The sequence below is a fragment of the Saccostrea cucullata genome, unplaced genomic scaffold, assembly GCF_032062105.1.
Source record: "Saccostrea cucullata isolate Sc308-1 unplaced genomic scaffold, CSIRO_AGI_Scuc_v1 ctg1021, whole genome shotgun sequence".
NCBI classification, from domain to species: Eukaryota; Metazoa; Mollusca; class Bivalvia; order Ostreida; family Ostreidae; genus Saccostrea; species Saccostrea cuccullata.
Window position 1 is genome coordinate 46,503 of NW_026922467.1, and position 17,441 is coordinate 63,943.

The 17,441-nt window shown below is 32.9% G+C and overlaps 1 protein-coding gene across 2 annotated transcripts in view; it reads left to right on the top strand.

Annotated features, from left to right (window-relative positions):
* Nucleotides 1–17,441, top strand: part of LOC134261807 (ankyrin repeat and KH domain-containing protein mask-like) — a 132,832-nt gene that overhangs the window by 11,009 nt on the left and 104,382 nt on the right. Inside the window, exon 4 of one of the 2 annotated variants that reach the window (XM_062744199.1) lies at nt 4,672–4,734. The exons of the other annotated variant lie outside the window; for it this stretch is intronic. Coding sequence (XP_062600183.1) covers nt 4,672–4,734 — 63 coding nt within the window. The remainder of the gene's footprint in view (nt 1–4,671; nt 4,735–17,441) is intronic. 2 annotated transcript variants of the gene reach the window in all.

Sequence of the window (17,441 nt, forward strand, 5' to 3'; positions counted from 1 at the left end):
ATTTAATGCAAGGATTTATTTTTTTTTTTATTTTTTAAACCCTCCACTCAAGGTTTTGAATCTTCAGAAAAAAAATAAAACATTTTTTTCTTTCCTATGTCAAATTTGAGTCGGGATCGAGATTTCAAATTTACGAACTCGCACTTCCGGTTGGATGAAACTGCGGGTAAATAAAGAGAAGAGCTTGGTTTAGTGTAAAATTCATCGATAAGAGTGCCATTCAAAACGTTTCACCCGTTCAAAAGACAAATAAAATGCTGACGAATTTGTTGCACAATGACATGATGGTGAGATAATTATGTATTCGTTTCAAAAGTAACTGTAAATTATTTTCCTCCCCCAGGTTTTTAACTGCCCGTGATAGCTATTGCATATTGCCAGGGACATTGTTTAGGTATCTATTATAGCTTACAGTCTAAGCATCATTCCTCAGAAAAGGGTTGCTTATGCATCAGGTGTAATGAATAAAACTATGGGAGAAGTGAAGTCAAATTTGAGGAAGAAATAAACAATAACTTGAAGAAATAAAAAAAAATTCAAATATTAAAAGGCAAGAATATACAAATATATACAGACATGTAGTATCATTTGTATCAACCAGAAAAATTATTTTACACTCAATTGAAAAAAAATATTGACCCTACTCCCCAATACTCCCTGTCTGTTTTATGATAGGAATTATAATTTTAGGCATCAAGTAAATTTTAGAACAATGTCTACACATTCATATAACACATATTAAAGAAATGAAAATATTTTGAAATATAGTAGGGGGCTACTTGTGTCAAACCGGAAGCCGGAATTACCGTTTTCGGTTTTAAAATTATGGTACATATAATATTAGCAAAAATGTAAACAACGTCTATAGAAATGTTGGAGGGGTGTATAAAGATGATTGAGGTTATTTTTTGTGCAAGGATTGAGATTCATACAGTATGTAGCAAAAAATTGAATCGATTTAAAACACAAGCGCGAGGTCAAATGCCGGACGTGCTATTCAGATGCGGTGTATTTTTAGCCTAGGAGGTTACAATGATACTAGACGTTTACGATTGCATTGGTACATCTCAGATATTTCCGATATCTATGTACAGAAAACGTGGTCAATAATTTGCTATTATGTCATTGAATAAACTTTTCGTTTGTTGTTTTTATATATGCACAATTTGTATGCAGTGCAGATGGGATTTTCCTACTTTCGGTTTTGACGGCAAATTTTCTTCATACGAACGCAGGTACTCAGTTATAATTAAAAACCAACAAAACATATTTCTAAAAATGCATATGCAATATCAGACATGATTTTGCTTTAAAGACATCGCTTATAATTTTTTTTAACTAGTAATAAGCATCAAGGAAAGTAGATCATCAGTAGTGGATATGCTCACAGTACATAATGAATAAAGAATTAAATTGAGATTAAAGTTTATGTTTGTGGTTAGGAAAGGGTCTGTTAATAATGATAAAATTGTTCTTTAAAATAATATTTCACTTTTTAGCTGATTTATAAATATCTTTGTCAACATAAAATGCTTGGGCTATTGAACTGCTATGGGGGTACCTGTATGTTTTACCCCATATCTCGGTGAAAAAACTGATGACCAATAAATTTATCATGCCTATAAGATACTTCAAGCATTGGTTGCTATAATTTAAAACAAAAAAATCAGGGTAAACAAATCAATTATTCTAATAGAGAGCTTTATTTGAGTTTTGATGTTCGTTACTTTATTAGTGAAATGAGATTAATTAATCAATATTTTCTTAATTTTAAGCAGAAATGTGTACCATAGCCTGACATTATTAAATATTATCCTTATCCTTGTAATTTATGTTCAGAAGAATTTATTTGCCATGTGCTATGACATAAAATGTAGACAGTCTTTATAACCGTGATGATTTTGCTTTTTCTACAAGAGGGTTCATGAGTGTTTCACACCCTATCTCAGTAAAAATAGCGATTATCTTTGTACTTTTTGTGCTTTTGAAGTAGATAAAGTATCTATTTATGTAAATCAGGACAAAAATTGCACCATTATCCAATTAATTCTACGAGTAGGGACCTACCTTAAATGTTCTACTTTCCTATTTGTAAGCATTATGTGTCCAGTGGTAAAGAGCCTATTAGGATAGCATAAAAAAGAATGTACCAATGTTAAAAATTGATTTATCAAAAAAAAAATTATTTCCTTCTCCTTCGGGACTTTTTAATTCTCATGTTCTTAACTAAATCTAAACATAAAAAAAATGCTGGCCTTATAATGAAGAAAGGGGCCTCTTTCAAAATAGATAATTTCTTAGGGCTGCGGGATCAGGGGTACCAGGGGGGTACTTTGACTAAAAATGAATTAATGCTTTGAAATCTGCCCTTTGATAAGCAATGGTGCCTCTTTCAAAATTTGTGAAAATATTTCATGGCTTTTGGATTAAAACACGAACCAAATATAATTTATGGAAAGTTGATACATGATACTCAGGTGACCTATAAGGCCCGAGGGCCTCTTGTTACACTTTGTGTTCAATCATATAAGTATGATTGAAACCATTTAATTGATATTGGATCGAAATGATAGCATTTAAGTTTTCTAATTAGTAAATCGTGATTAACAAGATCAAAGGCTTTGCTTAAATCCAAACAAGTAATGCCAACAAAATTTCCTTGATCTATTGCATGCAGCCAATTATCGGTTAGTTTTGTGAGAGCTGTCTGGCATGAGTGAAATTCTCTAAATCCAGATTGTGCTTTCATTAGTAAATCAAAGTGAGAAGTTAAATTACGTATATTTTCTGCTACATGCTTCTCTAAAATTTTTGACATAGTTGGTAAAATTGAGATTGGGCGATACTAGTACAGTGGACCTTCAGATATCCGGACGCCAGATATCCGGACGCTTCACCTTCCGGACGATTTTTCTAGGGAACAGATTTTTTCAACGTAATTTTGACTCATTTATCCGGAATTCCGCGTTCCGTATCCGGACGGCTCTTTTTTACTACAAAATGTATTTTTACGTTATAAATTGATTCATTTATCCGGACGGTAAATTTTAATTTGTAATTCCATTCTTGTCAACATTCACGCCTGAACTGAGTGATAATTGTTATCAAAACACTGGCCGGATTGATTGTTTTTACAAGACGATCACCTGTGCCAGTATTATGGATGACTTACGATGATTAGTCCACAGATGAGATCGATACACAAATGAAAATAAACAATTAACTGTTGGTAACAGAAAACAATTTTCTATTCAGTTATTTCTTATCTGGAGATATTTATAATTTTAGTACAGATCTGGTTTTAAATATTTTTCTATTTATAGACGGGACGACATAGTTTTATTATCTCGTAGTCTACACATGGCACATACACATCGATATTGTGTAATTTTCATCCGAAGATTGGTGGCAGTTATCATCGAAAAAACTAAAACATTTTATCAAATTTGAATAATTTTAGACAATCAATGATTTCACTTGGGATGACTACTGCGGGAATTTTTATAATATCAAATTTAGCGTGGATGAGTGTTCAAATTAAAATTAGACTCGATACTGACAGCTGGCTTGGGTGTAATCAAAGCTGCACATGAGATAATTGGCTATGTTTATAAACTTATAGGAAATAGAGAGTAAAAACTAAGCTGGGTAATGAAAAATCTGCCCATATAAGCAGCGGTTATATCCAATGTTTGTCATTCTGCTCTCCAGCTACAGTCATGTCTACACCACCGACAAAGAGAGCGCGAGTCGGTATCTGGTTTTTAGCTATAGAAATATTTATTATATTTGAAAAAAAGTGTAAAAGTAGTGCTGATGTATACTAAAGATAAGTGTTTAAAAAAAAATAATTATTTCTAAATGATAACATTTTAATATCTTTCTTTGTATATAAGAGTTACAATACAAGTACATGTACAGTATATCTGGAAGAGAAATCAATAGAATTCAGATATCTGGACGCTTCACTTATCCGGACAATTTGCCTGGGAACCAAAGCGTCCGGATAAATGAGGCGCCACTGTAGTTTCCTGGGTCTGATTTATTGCCCTTTTTGAACAGGGGAGTTACTTTTGAGACTTTTAACTTTTGTCACAGGTATCGGCGAGGAATGGCGACCCGTGTTCGTGCTGGTTATCTTGCATTACCTTTGTTTATTTTTTATTGCAGTTACGTTCATCTATGTTGTTTGTATACTGCACTGACTTATGTACCTATAATTGTAAATTTATTTGGTATCTTACTTTCCTGCATTAGACGAAGTATTACGTTATTATTCCCGTGACCAAGCCCTGTATAGCATACGTCCGTCTACACCGATGTCCACTGATTAAACTGAACAGTCTCTAATTCTTGCCCTATTTATAAGGGTCTGCAGGGTAGCGAGTCTCAGGAACTAAAATGGCAGATACATTTCTTTAACGAATCGTGTTCAGCTTTAAGTACATGCCAAGATTGCAACAAAATAAACTTACAACACAAGCATTTCTCTTTAAATTGCAGGAATAGTCACATTTAGTTTACAACTTTAAGTATTTACATTAAATAAAAGTATGTATTTACACTAAAATTTGTCTGCAGATAATGCTTTGTTACAAAGCCAAATGTAATAACTCAAAGTGTAATAAACTACAGTTATTACATTTTGTATTATAACTTTTTTTCTGCCAGAAAAATTAGGAGAGAGTGAAACAGACAGAAAAGAAAATCACAATAAAATACTGAAAATTGTTGGTAAGTACATTTATATGTAAAAAAAAAAAAAAAATCACTGGAATAAGTTTTTGAACTGATTTGAGGGAATTTAGTCAAAAGAATGACTGCACTTTAAGACATGCGAAAATTGACACAAAATAAACGCAAGTGAGTTAAGGCTAAATATGAATATTTCTATGCAAATGAGCTTATAAAAATTCATAAGCTATATATTTTATGTACAGAGATTGATTGATTGATTGTATATTGTTGAACGTCCCTCTTGAGAATTTTTCACTCATATGGAGACGTCACCGATGCCGGTGAAGGGCTTCAAATTTAGACCTATACTCGGCACTCAGGGCCATTGAGCAGTGAGGGTTCTTTATCGTGCAAACGCCTACGGTGACACGGGACCTACGTTTTTAAGGTCATATCCGAAAGACCCGTGACTTTCAGATCTAGTGCCGAGCGCTTGGAGAAGGAACAGTCACTACCTTTGTTTACGTCTTAGGTATGAGGCGGCGCCGCGATCGAGAATCTAACCCGGGCCTCCCGATCACGAAGCGAATGCTTTACCACTAGGCTACCGTGATCGGTTTATGTACAGAGAAAGGTCAATTTGATTTTCTTATACATACTAAGTACCAACAGTTTATTTAACCCCCTTCCCCACAGTCACGCATTTTAACGCATATACCGTTGCCCCACAATCACGCATTTTAACGCATATACCTTTACCCCACAATCACGCACTTTAACGCACATTGCGTTTTTGACGTTTTCTGCTCTGATTCAACGCAAAGTTTTGATGGTACATGTATGACAATAAATGATAAGATAATTATTTTTTCTAATTTCATTCTAATATATTTCGCAAATAATAATATTTTTCATCGTTTTAATATGTTCAAGTAGGTCGATTTATTAGACGAAACTTTGGGTGCGGCATGTGCGAGACAAATTAAGAAGGTTTTTCTTTTGACACTAAATAAGCCCGCAACTTGAACCACTCGGTTGGTGATGTGATTGTCCCCCAATATTGTGTGAGATGGGTTCTATGATTCAGAATTTATAAAATTCTTTAAAATCAATATTTTTTTGTAAATATTTGATGAAAGTATGTGCAAAAATCGACAAAAGGAATAGATAAAATTACAAAAAAAAAAAACAACTGAAGAGAAAAAAGGTTTTGTTCATAGAATAAAGTTTTGTTTAAATTTACATTTAATCTTATTTTTTGGTCGATTTAAATTCCAATTCGTAAAAATAATGTACCATTTCATTGTTTCCGCCTAACACAGCAATAAAAAATTCATAATTGGAAAGGAAAAAATACGACAATGTCATGTTGAAAAAGGGGTAAATTTATTCAAATCTGAATGATTTCATTATCAAGTCAACGTTTCCAATATTCGTAAAAAAGTGTTGCACTAACTCGTATGTATTGGTTTTTAGAAATATACGTTCATGTATATGTACATAAAACAAGGTATTTGGTAAATTTTTATGGAAAAAAACTACATACTTGATTGATATTTTTAAAAACAGGGCTGGACAAACACGTCTGTGGGCCAATACTCGCTAGTAATACTAGTGATACCCCGCTCTGATGTGAAAATACAGATACATGTAACTCTCGAAACCTCGAAGTCCGCGGGATCGAGGAAAAACTTCGAGAGATCAAGAGTTCGAGTTTTCAAGAGTCCGGGTTTGTTTGACAGGTTTTAAAATTAGTCATACCCAATGTAATGATTTTCATGCAGTTCTTACCTGTATTTAAATAAAATTTACACAAGTTCAGTTACGTGCATATGCACGGACAAATAAGAAGTTGATATCAGATTCATACAAAAATAAATCCCATCATATGGCATGTCATAACAAAGCATATGTGCTAAAAAATTCAAACAACTGCATTATATATATGTACATGTGTAGTTGCTGGAAAAAAACTGCAACGGCAATGTTTTATTTTTTTGTACGACAGACGCACGGATGAGCAGGGAATTAATATCGGATTAAAAAAAAATAAATACCACGATATAGCATGCCTCAGTGAAGAATTTGCTAAAATATCAAGCATCTTTGATGAGAAGTTGCTGCAAAAACTGCGATCAAAACTTTGTTACGGACAGACACACAAACAGATAGATAGATGACTAGGTAAAACAGTATACCCCTTTCCCCTCCCTCTCCTTGGCTTTGGAACGGGAATATAATTAAAAGGCGTGTCTACTGATAATTCTCATTTGAATATTCCTTGATCCACCTTGAGTAGGTTTAAATTTTCAGTGTATTCAAAAATTTTCACTTATCCCTGATGCATGTAGTTTAAGAATAAATATATAATTTGTATTTGTGTACTCTGTAAGTTCTAGTTTGTCAACACTGCATACTCTAGGAATGATAGGTTTAAGAAAAAAATATTAACTTTCTATATAAAGACAACGATACGGTCTGATGTGATTCTTCGACCGGCTATATGTTTTTGTTATATACATGCACATGTAGGCGTCGGAAGCAAATTGAAAGTTTGGGGGGGGGGGTAATTGAAAGTGGGGGAATAAACCAACAAAAAAAGGTAAACCAAATTTTCAATGCCTATACATGTATTATGTATATATTTGCAGAAAAATAGGGGATAAGCCCCCCCCCCCCCCCACACACACACACACCGTTTCTGACTCCTATATGTAATATACCGAAAAAAAAAAACACTTGACATCCAACTTGTGAATGAACAGTTAACTCCTGACTGTATTCAAAGGGTAGTGCAGTAGAGATACATGTACATGTAAAAACTCCATTCTTTGCAATTGGGGGGGGGGATCTTTCACTTACAGCGATCTTAAATATTTCCTAAATCTATCTCCGGAATTACCAGTATATTTAGCATTTCTGGCATTTTTTTTAATTCCTCAATCAACAGCTTATTATATAGAAGGCCTGATCAGAAAATTATGTACTTTATTTATATAAGCTCAGAAATCATACTCAACAATTCCGACATTTTTTATCTCTCCGATTTTTTTAGGGGGGGGGGGGGACATGTATACCAAGTTTATGAATAATCGATGAGTTAAAAAAATCAATCATATATTTGAGTTATATTTTATCAGTGATTGCACTTTGTCCGAGACACATGATGCTGATCTCAAATTTAGCATGCTTTTCTTTAAAAACGAAACAAAGCTTTTATCTTTATTATTTTGATGTCAATGATTTATTGTTCAATTTTGATTTTCAGTTAGTAAAGTCTTTATTCCCAGTTTTATTATCTGAAATTTACTCTTTCATAAATGTCGGAAAATAAAAGTTAACAAACAATTGCCGATAAACTATGAAATATCGGAAAGAAAAAGTGGCTAGAATATATTTTTTTCATTACTGAAATAAAGTGCCGTCAAAATATTGAGATAATCTGTTTATTATCCATTCTAATTTATATCGACATTTATTTCGGTCAGGATTGCATATCTTTTACAAACACATAAATAAATTATTTTTTTTTTTTGCCGTTAACTTGTATATTCTAATAATATGATGATCATGGGGATAACCTAGAAATCACAAAAGTATAGATGTTGAAAAATCTGTATATCTACTACGCACCAACTACTTATAGATCCTCAGTGATTAATTTTTATTGTATACTATGTTTCTTAATCTAACTTTATTTTCTGCAAGTTTTTTTTAAATAAACTATTCTTTTCCTACAAGTGGACAGGTATCATCAACATCGACGCTACATGTTCACAAAATTCATTTTTTTTATTTCTCAAGAACTGCAGCTACAATTAATGCATTTCCAAAGAAACCTTTTAAGGAGTACTCCTAGATTTGCTCCACAAATACTCGGAATACTTCGGGCACCATCAGGAAAAATGTCGAGTACTGACAGCTACGTCCGAGAAGTTCTTGGCCTCTCTTGTAAACTATTACATATAGTTTTTAAAAAGTGTTGAAATTCCATTCTTAAGAAGAAAAATATTGCATTTCGATAGGTTTTTTTTCCTTTAATTATTTATTTTTTTTAAATTAACCTTTAGACATTAAAAAAAAGTTTTTGCTTTATTTCATGGCTTTTTAAACGTGCTGATATTTTTAGTAGTCCGCACGTGGGTGTAAAAATTATCCCAATCTTGGCTAGCCAAGGGTTATCGATCCTCTTTACATCTCAACCATAGTAGATTTCGAATCAGGGAACCTTAGCTAGAAAGGATTAGATATATAATGCTAGTTTTAGACTGATAATTTTAGTGCCGAGTCCGACGACGGTATCTCGTCCGTATATCGGCAAAATTATTAAAAAGATGTGATCAGTTAAATTTTGACTTAAAAAATGAAATGTTTCCCTTTGACAATCAACACGCTACTGTATTGTTAAATATAAAATTAAGCGATATATTCCAACAATTTTTTTTTATGTAAAAACTCTTAATAAATAAAATTAAATATGCTGAAAACTTCTTTTTTGTCCTAAAAAATCGGTAAAATAACTTTTATAAAAATCTTCTCAAGTAAGAATCATTCTCTTCCAGAACTATTTCTATTTTATTTATAATTAAAGATTCTGCAAGTTTCCTGCATTAGTTTCGATAAAGTCGATATGCATGGACCGAAGAAATAGAAGGGGGGGGGGGGGGTGGTAGGGCGCAAGTGTCGTACTTAAACACGAGCATAAAATGACACCCTGTCTGAAAAGTCAAATACCGTTAATTATTTTCATTGACGTTTTAGATTTAAATATGAAATTTAAAATTAATAAGTTGTAAGTAAAGATAATAAATTAAGTTTGCAACAATCTTCATGAAAGAATTATTTAAACAAAATAAACAGTATTAAATCTCCATCAATACTTGAATTCTAAATTAAAGATGGTTGCATGTATATGGCGATATATACAACAACCATTGCTTCATACACCGTGTAAATATTCATTTTCAAAACCACGTCTTTTCAGCACGTAATCGCAAGTGCGCTGTGGGGAAAAGGATAACGTCATCAAAAAGTAACAAATGTAATGCTACTATTACGTCACAGACGGCGTGATAGGCAAAGAGTTAATGGCGTCATATTATGACGTCATTGTTTTATCCCATTCAAGGTAATAAATCATATCAACAAAATCATGACGGCGCAAGGGCATGTCCTATCTAATTTAAAATATTAACAATGTATAATATTAAGGGGAATATTATTAAAATTAATAAAATTGCTGCACAAATCCTATGGACTATTTCAATCTATAAAAATTTTAGGAAACTTACACTGGACTGTGAATTTTTACCCTGTTTAAACTTAGATCGCGGGTATGCTGACGTCACAATAGGAGTCAACTTAAAAAGCTTACTATGTTTACAGTATCAACTACAAACAAGCAAAAAGTATTTCCATCAGTACATTAAAGCTTGTTTTGTCTGTAAAAATATTTATTTATATGTAATAAAAGATAATGGATTAATCAATAACCATGCAATTAATACTAAATGAAATTAAAAATTAACATAACGTTATAATATGAAAGGTGAAAATTTATTCAAATAATATGAATCTGTGTTTCATTGAAAAAAGTGTGACAATTTAGGTAAATTATGACAATGTTTACATGAACATTTATTGCCAATCAATTAAAAGTTGAAAATGCGGATAAAACATGTTTTATTTTCAGTGAATTGTTTATTACATCGTAATTCTGAGACGTAGTACAAAAATAATGACGTCGCAATAACGTTATATAACGTCTTAATGAAATTATATAGGTTTGTTGCAAATTTGTAAAACTTAAAAGTTTTTTTGCGAGAAAATGAGCGAGAACACATATTAATTTTTTTTATTGGTCGATTCTTAATTTATCTCAGTTTCATTGTGTTGAGTAATATAAAATTCGTCTGCGCCTTCGGCTCAGGTGAGCTTTTCTGATCACACATTTTGTCCGTCGTCCGTCCGTCTGTCTGTCCGTCTGTAAACTTTTCACATTTTCGACTTCTTCTCAAGAACCACTGGACCAATTTTGACCAAACTTGGTACAAAGCATCCTTGGGTGAAGGGGAATTTAAATTGTAAAAATGAAGGGACATATCCCCTCGCAAGGGGAGATAATCAAGAATAGACAAAAATAGGGTGGGGTCATTAAAAAATCTTATTCTCAAGAACCACTGGGCCAGAAAAGCTGAAACTTATGTGAAAGCATCCTAGGGTAGTGTAGATATTAAATTGTTCAAATCATGACCCCTGGGGGAAGGATTGGGCCACAATGGAGAATCAAAGTTTTACATAGAAATATAAAGGAAAAATCTTTGAAAATCTTCTTCTCAAGAACTACTGGGCCAGAAAAGCTGAAACTTTTGTGAAAGCATCCTAGGATAGTGTAGATATTAAATTGTTCAAATCATGGCCCCCGGGGAAAGGGTAGGGCCACAATGGGGAATCAAAGTTTTACATAGAAATATATTGGAAAAATCTTTGTAAATCTTCTTCTCAAGAACTACTGGTCCAGAAAAGCTGAAACTTATGTGAAAGCATCCTAGGGTAGTGTAGATTTTAAATTGTTCATATCATGACCCCCGGGGGAAGGGCGGGGCCACAATGGGGAATCAAAGTTAAACATAGAAATATATAGGAAAAATCTTTGAAAATCTTCTTCTCAAGAACTACTGGGCCAGAAAAGCTGAAACTAATGTGAAAGCATCCTAGGGTAGTGTAGATTTTAAATTTTTCAAATCCTGGCCCCCGGGGGAAGGGCGGGGCCACAATGGGGAAGCAAAGTTAACCATACAAAAATAAAGGAAAAATCATTGAAATACTTAGTCTCAAGAACTACTGGTCCAGAAAAGCTGAAACTTATGTGGAAGCATCCTGGGATAGTGTAGATTCTAAATTGTAAAAATCATGACCCCCGGGGGAAGGGCGGGGCCACAATGGGGAATCAAAGTTTTACATAGAAATAAATTGGAAAAATCTTTGTAAATCTTCTTCTCAAGAACCACTGGGCCAGAAAAGTTGAAACTTATGTGGAAGCATTCTTAGGTAGTGTAGATTCTAAATTGTTCAAATCTTGACCCCCGGGGAAAAAAGCGAGGCCACAATGGGGAATCAAAGTTTTACATAGAAATATATTGGAAAAATCTTTGAAAATCTTCTTCTCAAGAACCACCGGACCAGAAAAGTTGAAACTTATGTGGAAGCATTCTTGGGTAATGTAGATTTTAAATTGTTCATATCATGACCCCAAGGCGGAAGGGTAGAGCCACAATGGGGGGATCAAAGTTTTAAATAAAATTATATAGGAAAAATCTTTGAAAATCTTCTTCTCAAGAACCACTGGGCCAGAAAAGCTGAAACTTATTTGCACATGGAAGGATCCTGGGGTACTTGATTTCAAAATGTCTTAATTATGATCAGTGGGGTAGGGTGGGGATACATAATGTATTACAAGGGGGAAATCTGGTAAAGAACAGAATGGTCAAAGCTTCTCAGGTGAGCGATGTGGCCCATGGGCCTCTTGTTATATTATAAGCATGGTTTTAAAATGCGTTTACCGATGAAAAAGGCGCATTTACTATATATTTCATATAATAGCGTCACAAGTTCTCATCAACAGTAGTGCCTTTGAAATACGATAACAATATAACCACGAAGCAGGGCTCGACATTAAGGTTTCGTCAAAGGGCATCATGTCCAAAATTTTATTTTTACAATAGCCTCAAACATGTCAAATGTATGTTAAGTATAAAGTTAAAACTTTTACAGTTTATAAATTATTTATTGGTTAACAGATAGAAAGTATCAGTTGATAAAAATAATACTTGGAATAATACTAATTGAGAAAAATTCTTCTTAAAAATGCATTTAATTTAAAAAAAATACACATAATTTATTCTATGCTTTTAGTGAAAACCATAATTGCAGAAACAAAATATGTTTATCAATGAAGGGCAAGTTGGACTTGGATAGCCTCTGGAAAGTTGTTTTCCTTGTTTATTTTGTCCAAATGTTAAGACTTGAAAGTGAAAGTACACTGCAAATGGCGGATTCTATAGGGGTCTTGTCTTTATACATGTCATGCTTTCAATAACAGGCTTTCAGAGACCATTCAAGTCCAACTTGCTCTTCAATGATAAACATAAATTATATCTACAATGTTGGTTTTCACAAAAAGGACAGAATAAAGCAGGTGCATTTTTTAAAAATGTGCACATTTTCTGATACAATTTTTCTCAAAAAATATCTTTATAAAAATATTTGTTATCATGTAAAACTTTCTATCTATTAATCAGTGATATATTTACATAATGTAAAAGTTTTGACTTCATACCACACATAATTTTGGAGCAATTGTAAAATTAATTTTTTAGACATGTTGACCTTTGACGAAACCTTAACACTTGTCCGCTTGTCCGGTACCAATGAAAAAAAATACGGACAAGTGACTATTGCTGGGTACTTGTCCGATTGGACAAGAGATTTTTTATTGTAAAGAAATCTTCAAATAAAAATAATAATAAAAAGATTGAATTAAGTTTATCGAATAAAAAAGGAAACATTACATAAACCCCGAATTTTGATCCCAATATCAATCACTATTTAAGTTCACACTTGATCGGGATCAATGTTCACTAATTGCAGCCATACATGTACTAGTGCATGGCGTGGATCTTACGACATTTGCGGGTTTGGAATATATTGATTGATATTACAGATTCACTTGCAAACATTTATGTTGTTGTCAGGACAAGAAATCTAGATAAAATTTTGTTTTATAATTGTTTGTCTTATTTATCCATAAAACACTAATTGTTTTCATGATATCAATTGAAAACATTTTTGGACAAGTGAAGTTTAAGTTTGGACAAGTAAATATCTTGGTCACTTGTCCGTATGGACAAGTAGGAAAAAAAGTTAATGTCGAGCCCTTCGAAGACGAATCTCACAAAAAGTTCAGAAAGTAAAATTTGAAACCATAGGATTTAGCCTAGTTGACAAATTTTCAGAGTATGTTTTCAGGCAGACAGTAATCCCACCAGCTACCTAAAAGCTGCACGAATAGGAACTAAACAATTGCATTGCCGACATTTGTGCAGCAATATCGTAAATCCTTGGAGTATCCTGCGTCCCTGATTTTATACCTTGCTTCTGTAAAACAAAGTTAGGTACCCCTGCGAGACAATCATGAATAATTCATGAATTTCCTTGAATTTTTCATGAATTTTGTTCATGAAATGTTCATGAAATATTCATGAAGATCCTATGAACTTATTATTGGACATTTTCAAATCATGAATTTTTATTCATGAAAGAAAATTGATGAATATTCATGAATATTTTTTTTCATGAATAATTCATGAAGAGTCATATTCATGAAGATTCATCATTTCAAGAATGTCCAATAATAAGTTCATTGGATCTTCATGAACTGTTCATGAATAAGAAGAAAAGTCGTTATTTATCATAAGTGGCCCTGTAAAAATATGAAAATATAAAGTGAACCTTTTTTTTAATTTATGGTCTATAACATATGCTTAAGGCACTAACTTTAGGATTTAAGTATTAGTTTGGCATAAAGCGCGCGCAATTGGTAACAGTGAAAGTCGAAACCAGCAAAGTATTCCGGAAAACTACATTTTTTGGCATATTCAATGTATTTAAACGCAATTTTTAATGTGTCCGCATTCGAGTATGTATTCCAAACTTTGTCAAATGCAAAATCATATCATAATCATTTATTTTAACAATTAATTTTGACCTTACAAAGATGCGGACATGACGAATTTTAATAAATTGTGTTTCTCAGATAAAGATAATTCATGACAATAAAGACGTTTTTCTTTATCATGCCTATTTCACAAATATCTAATGACCCTTTTATTCAAGATAAATTGTATAAGAACTTTTTCACAACAAGAAAACACTACAATGACTAATATTGTTCATATAATAAAAGTAATTGTGCCCGTGTTTTTCAAAAAGTTACCTAGGTAATTAAATTGTTTTATCTGTACATGACAAGTCGATCGTAAATTACATTGAAATATCTAAATGAAACCTGTGATGAATCTAACAAAATCATCTAAAAAAATCTTAAAATGAACTATTTATGCATACATTTTTTTTATAATCAACATTTAATAGCACGAAAAATAATATATTTCCAATGAATACCTCTTTTAAAAATCACGTTGAATTAACTACCGGTAAAACAGCGTGTTGATGACGTCGAAAACAAAAACAAAATGACGTCATAATATACCTGAGATAGACAACCTATTACTTGTACCTGTGCTGGATTGATGGGTGTAAACAGAAGAGAAAAGATTTGTTTGAACAGTCTTTTCGGTCGATTAGTCGAGAGAGAGAGAGAGAGAGAGAGAGCATGTATATGCCGAAAAATGATTCTTCATCTGTGATTTTATTCCTGGATAAGAAATAAATATATATATGAACATGTTGTAAGACTGTGGTATTTACATCTATGCATTCTACTATGTTAATTGATAACTTATAAATGTCAAGAAATAATACTATAGTATCTCATATACATAAAATATTTTTTTTGGAACTATTTACACACACGCAGTACAATTGAGCATCGTAAGGCCAAATATATGATTGATTAAATATTATTGCCTAATCAAATTAATTCTGTTGTTTTGTTAGAGATTTTATATTATAAGATTATTCAATGCCTTTTTCTAGTCTATTGACTGATCAGTCATTAAAAGTTTGTTTTTTTTTTACCTAATTTTATTTTTCGTTTTTAAAATTTTTTTCCCAATTGCATAGACTATTGTTTGAAATTCCCCTCGAGAATTTTTCAGTGATATATTGAAACGCCTACATTTGCCGATAGAGAGCTGCAAATTCTGTCCTTTAATCACTCGGCACTTAGGGCCATTGAGCAATGCGGGACCCTTTTCGTGCCAGCAGTGCACCTACTAAAACACAGGACCTCGATTTATAGGTCTCACCCGAAGGACCGGTCTCCACGTCCCACGGTGTACTCTCATTAAATAAAATATCCTACCATTGAAAACATACAAATTTTAAAAACGATGTCCAAAGATCAAATATGATGAGAGGTCCCGTGTCGCAGTAGGTGTACTGCTGGCACGAAAAAGATCCCTCACTGCTCGATGGCCCTAAGTGCCTTTATTGCTTACAAATCTTTCAAACGAACTTCTTCCGATTCAAGAAATGTGGAAACATACATAAAAGTATTAAACTCTGTAAACAATAAATCCTTTGTTTTGATGTTTACTCTCTTAGTTGAGGTCTTATTTATCTTTTATTAGTAAAATCGTTTGTTCATACGGTCACTGAAAGTTGCGCAGTTTGCACATACGTAAAATATAGGTCCAAGTAGATACGAATCATTTCTTTAATAAAAAAAAAAAGATATCTTTCACCTATTGTTACAGAACAATACATTTTATTTCTAATTTAGAGCCCATAACAGACAAGTTTGACATTATTATATTGATCCATTATGTATGTTCTATTTAAAATTACATGTAGGCCTACTTTTCATTCAAGGAAGTACATGTAGAATCGTTTTTTGGAAGGGGAGGGGCGGCCAGAGAAAAAATCAACTTACCTCAGTAATCTTCAAAAGTGAAAAAAGAGAAACTTTCCGTTTGGGGGGGGGGGTGTCTACATTCTTCGGTATATTTTTTTTTTACTAACACATACTACTGTCTGGGAAAGGTTGGGGACCCCCTCCGTTTTCTTACCCTGATGTAACGTGCCTGCAGTTGAATACTTAAATTGAGTGATATAGATATAGTTTAAAGATTTATAAGTTTAATATATAATGTGGGGGGGGGTGCTTTGAGATGGAAGGGGTCTGTAGAAATCGCAAATGCTAAATCGCCGATTAATGAAAAAAATATATCATTGAGCAGATTAGCATGTACACTATAGAATTGCAATGATTTGTGACGTAAAGCATTTCATAACAATGCTAAATGCTATTTGCAGCGGTTGCAACAGGGCTTCCGGGGACAGGGGGAGGGGGTGAGTTGAACTCTCCCAGGAATTTTTTGACGCCCGAATGGCTCTTAGTTTACTTCATCTTACCAACGGCAGCAGGGTAGTGGGTATGTGTGCGCATGACACGAGTATGGTTTGGCTTTCGGCATTTTTGTGCCACGAGGATGTTCCTCGGACAGGGGTACAGAACTGGGAAATCTCTGTGGTTGTAAACGACAGCGACGTCACTAAAAAATAATGATTCCCGAGATTCTTAATTGTTCTAAAATATTTACATTAAAATTTATATACCCATACTACATGCACATGGTAACTGCTCGGGTTTAACTTAACGACAATGAGGACATAGTAGATATTCCAAGATTGATATCACTGACAGAATTCATACAACGTATATTATATGTACAAATCATTATTCTATCGCCTCAATTTGCTTGATGCGTTCATTACAAATTCTTTCCAATCTTATCTCTTGGATATATTTGAAAGATGTGAATCTAACTAAGAGTATTTAGATGTAATATTCAATAAAAGAGTTACACAACGATGTGCCCGAGCCTTCTGAGGGGACTTGAGAAAATGTGATTATTTTTGCGTTATTGGTATTGTTTATGGTATTGTTTACGAATCTCTGTGTAACTTTACTTCGTGAAATTGTTATCTTATTGAAATGATTATAATTTGTTAAAGATAAAATTATTAAGCGTTAATTAATACTGCACATGTATATTAAGAATATATTTGTTAAGTTTATT